Below are 9,286 nucleotides of genomic sequence, written 5' to 3' on the forward strand. Positions count from 1 at the left end.
ATGTCATAGTATGGCAAGGCATGAGACGAAATAATATGATTAGGCTTAAAAATGCCACAAAACGTCATAGTATAGTATGGCAGAAAAAGTGAAAAAAACATCATAGTATAGTATGGCATAAAATGTTAAAAATACATCATAGTATATTAAGGCATAAAAGGTCATTAAAAACGTCGTAGTATGGTCAGGCATCAAACGAGATAGAATAGTAAGGCATAAAAATGCCAAAAAAACGGCAAAACATATTTTGGCAGGAAAATGAAAAAAACGTCATAGTATACTATGGCATAAAATGCCAAAAATACATCATACATCAGATACTAAGTGTCAGAGGAAAGACTTTACAGAAGAGAAGCATAATGGTGCCACAAAGGAACAGAAACCAAAGGAAAGGGAGCAGAAACAGCCAAACCACAATGATGAGAAGCCATCTGTACAGAGTGAACAAAAAGAAAAGATCAACAAGCAGCAAAGGATGCCTACAGACAACACAAAGGCTCCTGTGCAAGACACAAAAGCCAAAACCTGTGCTAGCAGTGCAACAAAAACAAAACCAGAGACACCAAAGGGCACCACAACGGATTCTCTGAAGCCCACAAAAGCAAGAAAACGTTCTTGCAAAACCAAATCAACAGAACAGTCTGCAGAGGAGACAACAAATATGACGCCAGCGGCTCCAAAGGAAACCACAAAGGATTCTCCGAAGACCACAAAAGCAAGAAAACGTTCTTGCAAAACCAAATCAACAGAACAGTCTGCAGAGGAGACAACAAATATGACGCCAGCGGCTTCAAAGGAAACCACAAAGGATTCTCCGAAGACCACAAAAGCAAGAAAACGTTCTGGCAAAACCAAATCAACAGAACAGTCTGCAGAGGAGACAACAAAGATGACGCCAGAGGCTCCAAAGGAAACCACAAAGGATTCTCTGAAGACCACAAAAGCAAAAACGGGCGCTGGCAATGACATAGCTGCAGTGGACTCTATCCTCTTCACAACTCTGAATAAACTGAAGATTAAGAAGAACGACAGAGCAAATGCAGCAGAAGTCATCAATGAAATAATAGGAAAAATAATTGAGCATGTAAAAAAGAACATTGATTGGTTTAAAGAAGTAGAACAACTAAATACTGGAAGTTACTATGAAAATCTGAAGGTAAGTTCCCTCAAACCATTACTTTGTTCCATCATCTGTTAAGGACAGAGTTAGTGGTCAGTGCAAGGTACTGTATTTTAAATAATTATGTCATTGAATGATTTGTAGTGTATTACAGAGTGATGCTTTTGTGTATACAGATTTCTAATCCTGACGAATTTGATGTTATGCTGGCCATTCCTGTTGACCGAGTGACCATTGCACGATTTGGAAATGATGGAGCCTATTACAGTGTGGGATTGAAACGTGGCAACAGCCCTCTGCGCAGATTTCAGGACACCAACACATTATCTGCCACTAAAATGCTTGATGAGTTCAGGGAAGAAGTGAAGAAATGTGTCAAGGCATTTCCAGGTGAGTACCAATATCTGCATGTTTTAGTTTTTGAAATGGGCAGAGTTGGTCAAATGGAATTTGGGAACCAGTCACTGTGGCTGGAAGATACAAACTGCCCTTTCCTGTGATCAAATGAGCAACATCGAGACCTTAAAGTCCTTTTTTAAAAATGGTGCTGGGGAGGGGTGGGGATATTCAATTTGACTAAAGCTTCAATTGTGGCCACATGCACTATAGCCAACATGTTCTATGTTTTATTGTGACCTTTTTGTCTTAGATGGGAATATATGTCAATATTCAATGAAAAAGATCTAAAGAAATAATTTTTAAAGAAAATTAAGATAATATAATAATGAATAAAGAACATTTAGACTCTGGACAAACAGTCTTTCTTGTTTTTTCTTTCAGGTTGGGAGGTGACAAGAAAGAAAAAAGGCTGCCCTGCAGTGACCATGACTACAGAAGTACAATCAGTCACCATTTCACTGGATGTTGTTCTCTGTCTTAAGGTTAAATCAAGCTGGCCAGATTTTACCAAAGATGGCTTTAAAATAGAAAGCTGGCTGGGAACTAAAATAAGGCAGGCCCACAGGAGAAAGCCATATTATCTTGTCCCAAAATATGAAGGCAATGGCAATGTGGAAAATGATGATGGAGTCCTGGCTAAAGGTAAGTCTAACTTCTCTGAACCACCATCAGGTTGTGATTAATAGAAATAACTCACTGGCTGTTTAAATATGCATTTGGTCTCAGCAAAACAGTATTTCAGTAAGATATGGTTCATGATAACACTTACATTGGTACAAGACATACAGTCTCACGAGAAAAGTGAATTCTGTGAAGCCATAGAAGGTGGTTTGGGGACGTATTGCATATGTGAACCATGAAGACTCTTACAGATCAGGATACTCACAAACTGTAGCACTTACTATATACTACAATACTACAATATATCTTGAGTTGATCATTTTATGAAGAGGTGATACCTAGAGACCTAGTATTTGAAATGAGTTTGGACTTTATGGGAGCAACAGTAGTAATAACTATATTTACTGTTTTCGTGGCTTTCACATGAGCTGATTTAAGTTCCCTGCCCTTTGAGTATTTTCTTCTACAACATGCAGATGTTTGGAGGATTTCATTCTCGCATGTTGAGAAGGACATTCTGAAGAATCACGGATCAGTGAAGACATGCTGTGAAAAAGAAGGCGAACACTGCTGCAGGTTAGATTTACTGTATGGATTTTCTTTTATCGACATCCAGGGTTTCTGCAGGGTTCACCAAGTTCAATCTAAGACCTTTTAAGACCAAAGTATAGCCTATATATGTAAAAATTACACTGTTCGAAATTGAAAGAATATCATGTATTGACTTATATGTCTAGCTAATAGAAACATGTATGTACAACCGAGTGTGTCGGTTTATATTATAAACATGTTAGACAGTAAGATAAACATGTAAGGCAAAAATCGTCATAGTATAGTGAGGTATAAAAAGTCATAAAAACATCATAATATATTAAGGTATGAAAAGTCATATAAGAGTCATAGTATAGTAAGGCATAAAACATCATAAAAACATTGTAGGATAGTAAGTCATAAAACGTCATTCAATGAGGAGAGACTAATAAGAAGAACAACAGTCTCGCTGACTGAACTCTAACTAAGCTTCATTAGTACAATAATGCATAAAAATGCATAAAAACGTCATAGTATAGTAAGGAATAGAAAGTTATTAAAATGTCATTATATAGTAAGGCATAAAAAGTCATAAAATCATCATAGTATATTAAGGCATAAAAGGACAAAAACGTCGTAGTATGGTCAGGCATCAAACGAGATAGTATAGTAAGGCATAAAAATGCCAAAAAACAGCTTGAAATATTATGGCAGAAAATGTCAAAAATACATCATAGTATATTAAAGGATAAAAAGTCATAAAAACGTCATAGTATAGTCAGGCATAAAAAGTCATAAAAATAGCATAGTAAGTCATAAAACTGTCATAGTATACTAAGGCATACAAAATAATGAAAAAATCATAGTATAATAAGGCATAAAACCGTCATAGTATACTAAAGGATAAAAAGTCTGAAAAAATTCATAGTATAGTAAGGCATAAAATTCTCTAAAAACGTCAAAGTATAGTATGGTATTAAACATCAGAGTATATTAAGGCACAAAAATGTCAAAAAAGTAAAGTATAGTAAGGCATAATATTTTCAAAAAACGTCATAGTATAGTAAGACATGAAAATGTCAAAAAACGTCATTGTATATTAAGGCATAAAAAGCCAAAAATACATCATAGTCTATTAAGGCATAAAAGGTGATAAAAATGTCATAATATGGCAAGGCATGAGACGAAATAATATAATTAGGCATAAAAATGCCACAAAACGTCATAGTATAGTATGGCATAAAATGCCAAAAATACATCATAGTATATTAAGGCATAAAAGGTCATAAAAACGTCGTAGTATGGTCAGGCATCAAACGAGATAGTATAGTAAGGCATAAAAATGCCAAAAAACGGCAAAACATATTATGGCAGAAAAATGAAAAAAACGTCATAGTATAGTATGGCATAAAATGTCAAAAATACATCATAGTATATTAAGGCATAAAAGGTCATAAAAACGTCGTAGTATGGTCAGGCATCAAACGAGATAGTATAGTAAGGCATAAAAATGCCAAAAAACGGCAAAACATATTATGGCAGAAAAATGAAAAAAACGTCATAGTATAGTATGGCATAAAATGCCAAAAATACATCATAGTATATTAAGGCATATAAGGTGATAAAAATGTCATAGTATGGCAAGGCATGACACGAAAAAATATAACTAGGCTTAAAGATGCCACAAAACGTCATAGTATAGTATGGCAGAAAAGTGAAAACAACATCATAGTATATTAAGGCATAAAAGGTCATAAAAACGTCGTAGTATGGTCAGGCATCCAACGAGATAGTATAGTAAGGCGTAAAAATGCCAAAAAACGGCAAGAAATATGGCAGAAAAATGAAAAAAATGTCATAGTATAGTATGGCAGAAAAGTGAAAACAACATCATAGTATATTAAGGCATAAAAGGTCATAAAAACGTCGTAGTATGGTCAGGCATCCAACGAGATAGTATAGTAAGGCGTAAAAATGCCAAAAAACGGCAAAAAATATGGCAGAAAAATGAAAAAAAATGTCATAGTATAGTATGGCATAAAATGTCAAAAATACATCATAGCATGAGACGAAATAATATAATTAAGCATAAAAATGCCAAAAAACATCATAGTATGACAAAACATCTTAATATAGTAAGGCATAAAAAGTCATAAAAATGTCATAGGATAGTAAGGCATGAAACGTCATTCAATCAGGAGAGACTAATATGAAGAACAAGAGACAGAAATTTTTAGTAAAATAAAATTTATTGTGAGCAGAAGGAATAGACTTTGTTGCTTAGACAAGATCCATGGGTTTAATGTCATAACATCTTAGTACAGTAAGGCATAAAACATCATAGTATAATAAGGCATAAAGTCATAAAAATATACTATAGTAAGGCATAAAACGTCATTCAATCAGGAGAGACTAACAAGAAGAACAAGAGATTGAAATTTTTGGTAAAATAAAATTTATTGTGAGCAGAAGTAATAGACTTTGATCCATGGGTTTAATGTCATAACGTCATAGTATAGTAAGGCATAAAATGTCATAGTATACTAAGGCATAAAAAAAAAAAAATAAAAAAAATCACAAAAACATAATAGTGTAGTAAGGCATAAAAACGTCATAGTAAAGTAAGGTCCTTCCAATAACAGGAATCTTCCCCCAGAGTCTATACACTGGTGATGGTGATGAGAAGGAATCGAGCTCGAGAATGGGAATGTCTTCATGAGGGAAATTTCTGATTGGATGGTTTGATTGAAATGGTCTGCTGTCCATGGTTAAGGTGGTTAAAGGATGGAGGTGGGTTGCAGATTCTTCAAAGTGCTGAGATGACAGTTGAATGACAGCAGAGAGACAGCAAATTTTTAAAATGAAGTCTTAAGTCATAAAACCGTCATAGTATATCAAGGCATAAAAAAAAAAAAAATCACAAAAACATAATACTGTAGTAAGGCATAAAAACGTCATAGTTCAGTAAGGCATAAGTAGGCAAATAAAGTCATGAAACCATCATAGTATAGTGAGGCATAAAAAGTCACAAAAAGATCATAGTATAGTAGGGCATAAAATATCAAAAAACATCATAGTATTGTAAGGCATAAAACGTTAAACGTCATAGTACAGTAAGGCATCAAAAGTCATAGTATACTAAGGCATAAAAATGTCAAAAAACATCATAGTATAGTAAGGCATAAAACGTCAGTACAGTAAGGCATAAAAAGTCATAAAAACATCATAGTATAATAATGCATAAAATGTTATAGTATAGGAAGACATAACGTCATAGTATACTATAGCATAAAACGTAAAAAAGCTTCATAATATAGTTTGGTATAAAACGTTGAAAAATGTCATAGCATAGTATGGCATACAAATGTCATAGCATAGTATGGCATAAAAATGTCAAAAAACTTCATAATATAGTAAGGCACAAGATTGTCTAAAAACGTCATAGTATGTAAAGGTATCAAAATGTCCAAAAAGTCATAGAAAATGTCAAAAAACAATAGTAAGGCATAAAGCATCATAGTATAGTAAGGCATAAAGTCATAAAAACAGTATAATAAGGCATAAAATGTCATAGTATAGTAAGACATAAAATTATCAAAAAATATAGTATAGCAAGGCATAAAATTGTCTAAAAACATCATAGTATAGTAAGGCATAAAAATGTCATAGTATAGTAAGGCATAAAATTTTCAAAAAACGTCATAGTATAGCAAAACATAAAATTATCAAAAAACGCCATAGTATAGTAAGGCATAAAATTGTCTCATAAACGTCACAGTATAGTATGATATAAAAATGTCAAAAAACATCACAGTATGGTAAGTCATAAAATTTTCTAAAAACGTTATAGTATAGTATGACATAAAAATTTCAAAAAACGTCTCAGTATAGTAAGGCATAAAAAGTCATAAAAATATCATAGTATAGTACACCATAAAAATGTCAAAAAATGTCACAGTATAGTAAGTCAAAAAATTTTCTAAAAACGTCTCAGTATAGTAAAGCATAAAAAGTCAAAAAAACATCATAGTATAGTAAGGCATAAAACGTCATAGTATATTAAGGCATCAAAATGTCCAAAAAGTCATAGTACAGTAAGTCATAAAATTGTCTCAAAAACGTCATAGTATAATATGGCATAAAATGTCAAAATACATCATAGTATGGTATGGCATAAAACATCATAGTATAGTAAGTCATAAAAATGTCAAAAAACGTCTCAGTATAGTAAGTCATAAGATTGTCTAAAAATGCCATAGTATATTAAGGCATCAAACTGTCCAATAAGTCAGTATAGTAAGGCATAAAAATGTCAAAAAACGTCATAGTATAGTAAGACATAAAATGTCATGTGTTTTTTTTTTTTTTTGAGGAAACAGAATTTAGATCTTTTTGAGGAATTTTCAAAACCTGCAGATACCCTGAGGACAACTTATTTCATTAAAGAATAGAAATAAACTTAAAGTTTGAATAACTCATCATAATTATTCTCCTTGATGACTCATCTGAGAATTATCTAATCCCTCTTTACATACAGGAAGGATTGTTTGAAGCTCCTAAAACACCTTCTCAGTCTGCTGAAGGAAAAAAATACTTCATTTGACAAGTTCTGCTCCTACCACGCCAAGACCACCTTCTTTCATGCCTGCTGCACTAGAACTAAAGATAGTGATTGGATGGCCTCAGATCTGAGCCAGTGTTTTCAGCAGCTCCTGAAGGACTTTGTAGGCCATCTGGAAGAAGGTTTTCTCCCTAACTTCTTTATCCCAGGTCAGAACCTTCTCTCTGGTCCTGGCCGGAAGAAGTGCGACAGCCTGGCTCATTGTATCAAGCAGGAATGTAAAAGCGGCTTTCCAATTTTCAAGTGAGAACTTCACAACAAAGAGGAAGTGTTCGACTTGCAACTGTTCCAACTCCATAATACTTTAAACAGCCTCTAAGTAAAAACTGAGCAACAAAAAATCCAATGTAGTCTTGAAATGGCGTTTATGCAAGAAAATTTGCATTGTGATGCCATTTTCTAAATGATATAAGGATTTCTTTTAACAACTATATATATTTATCATTTACAGTTTACAGTTGTGTAAGCCTTATGCAAGAGGCAAATTTTCTGTCTTTCATGTTTTAAGCCTTTTAATAAAAACAGTGGGAAAACTACAGGAATGTCTTCTTTTATTTATGTAAGTACAAGAGGGTAGAAGCTGGTAGAAACTGCATGAACCTGGCAATGTGTCAGAATGTGTGTGTGTGGGTGTTTGCCTCAGATGACTAGGCGCTGCAGATCAGACTGGCTTTGTGGTATTGTATGCTGTGGCTTCTCTCCTCCCTATTGTGCAATACAATTTAACTCAAGACATAAACTGTGTGTGTGTTATTTTTCATTTTATTCACTGACAAACTCATGCAGAAAATAGCACGACAGCATCTTACCTGAGGCTGAAGTGATAGCTGTCCATACACACCACAGAAGCTGATGAAGCAGACAGCCAAACCACTCTGCAACGTAAATTATGAAAAGTAACATGAAAATCCAGTTTAAGCTAGTTCCTGTTCATTTCAGTGGAAAAAACATACAAATACTGCACTGGTGGAAACTTCTGACATTAGAAATTTGAGATATTTTACTGGGTGTCTCCCAGCACTAAAATATGTAAAACAAGTCAATCATCATACATGAATTTTCAATTGAATTTGATCTTCCTTTATGCAACAACAGAGTAGCTTAGGAATGTTCAATGATTGTTATGGTTACAATATTTTTACAGTTACGCAGCTTCCTTGTCAGAAGTGCAGACAAACTCTCCTTCATTTCTTCTTTTCTGCATTGATTGCTGAAGCTAAATATACATAAGCTGGTACAACAGGACTCAGGAAAAAAAAATCAAACTGATAATTGTGAAATGTACAATTATTATGGAAATCTACAGCTGTGTTCCTGTATTTATTCCTAAAATTTGGGTGTTAAAGAAGTGACTGTTTTCCAGGTTTTGAGGATCACAATAAAATAACAAATTAATTACCTTTAGTATCTTTCAGGCAGATTCCTCCCATGATTGTGGAGGTATATAAATGTGCAAAGCAGATTTGATCATTACTGTATCAAAGTGAATATTTCAAGTTACCAAGGCAGTAAAATATACAATGTCACTTCTCTTTCAAAGGAGAATTTATTAAACAGATTTCTTTCTGCTCAAATCGAAAAAATTATGTAACAAAATATTCAGAGTGATATGAAACACTCCTGTGGTTGGTGAATTACAAACGGAAAAAAAATTGTAAAAAAATGTGCATTTTAAACATTTTTCAAACAGGAGGACAACATAATGAGTGTAACTGCTTCTAAATGATGATGGATACTAATCCAGCAAAAGACAAACAAACAAACATATTTTCAAATTAAAGAAAGTCAAATAAAACAAGAAAATGAAACATACATTCAAGACAAATTACAACACAGGCAGTTTCAGATCCTGCTCCATCATGTTGAGAATAAAACCAAAAAAAAAAAAACCAAAGTGTAAGAAATTTAACATTAGTCCAGTTAGAATACCAGAGACAAAGCAATTTCGATACTTTCTATGTTAAACAAACTTATGTCAAAAAGTGGGGACATTT

General features: G+C 33.5%; 1 protein-coding gene across 1 annotated transcript; it reads left to right on the forward strand.

Annotated features, from left to right (window-relative positions):
- The first annotated feature begins 357 nt into the window (after positions 1 to 357).
- cgas (cyclic GMP-AMP synthase) lies at positions 358 to 8,015 on the forward strand. Its single transcript, XM_022752966.1, has 5 exons — positions 358 to 1,156; positions 1,297 to 1,510; positions 1,901 to 2,161; positions 2,617 to 2,716; positions 7,209 to 8,015. Exons 1-5 carry the CDS (start codon positions 476 to 478, stop codon positions 7,537 to 7,539), a joined length of 1,587 nt encoding a protein of 528 aa, XP_022608687.1. The 5' UTR covers positions 358 to 475; the 3' UTR covers positions 7,540 to 8,015.
- Positions 8,016 to 9,286: the final 1,271 nt, after the last annotated feature.

The sequence above is a fragment of the Seriola dumerili genome, unplaced genomic scaffold, assembly GCF_002260705.1.
Source record: "Seriola dumerili isolate Sdu_G_001 unplaced genomic scaffold, Sdu_1.0 BDQW01000187.1, whole genome shotgun sequence".
Lineage (NCBI taxonomy): Eukaryota > Metazoa > Chordata > Actinopteri > Carangiformes > Carangidae > Seriola > Seriola dumerili.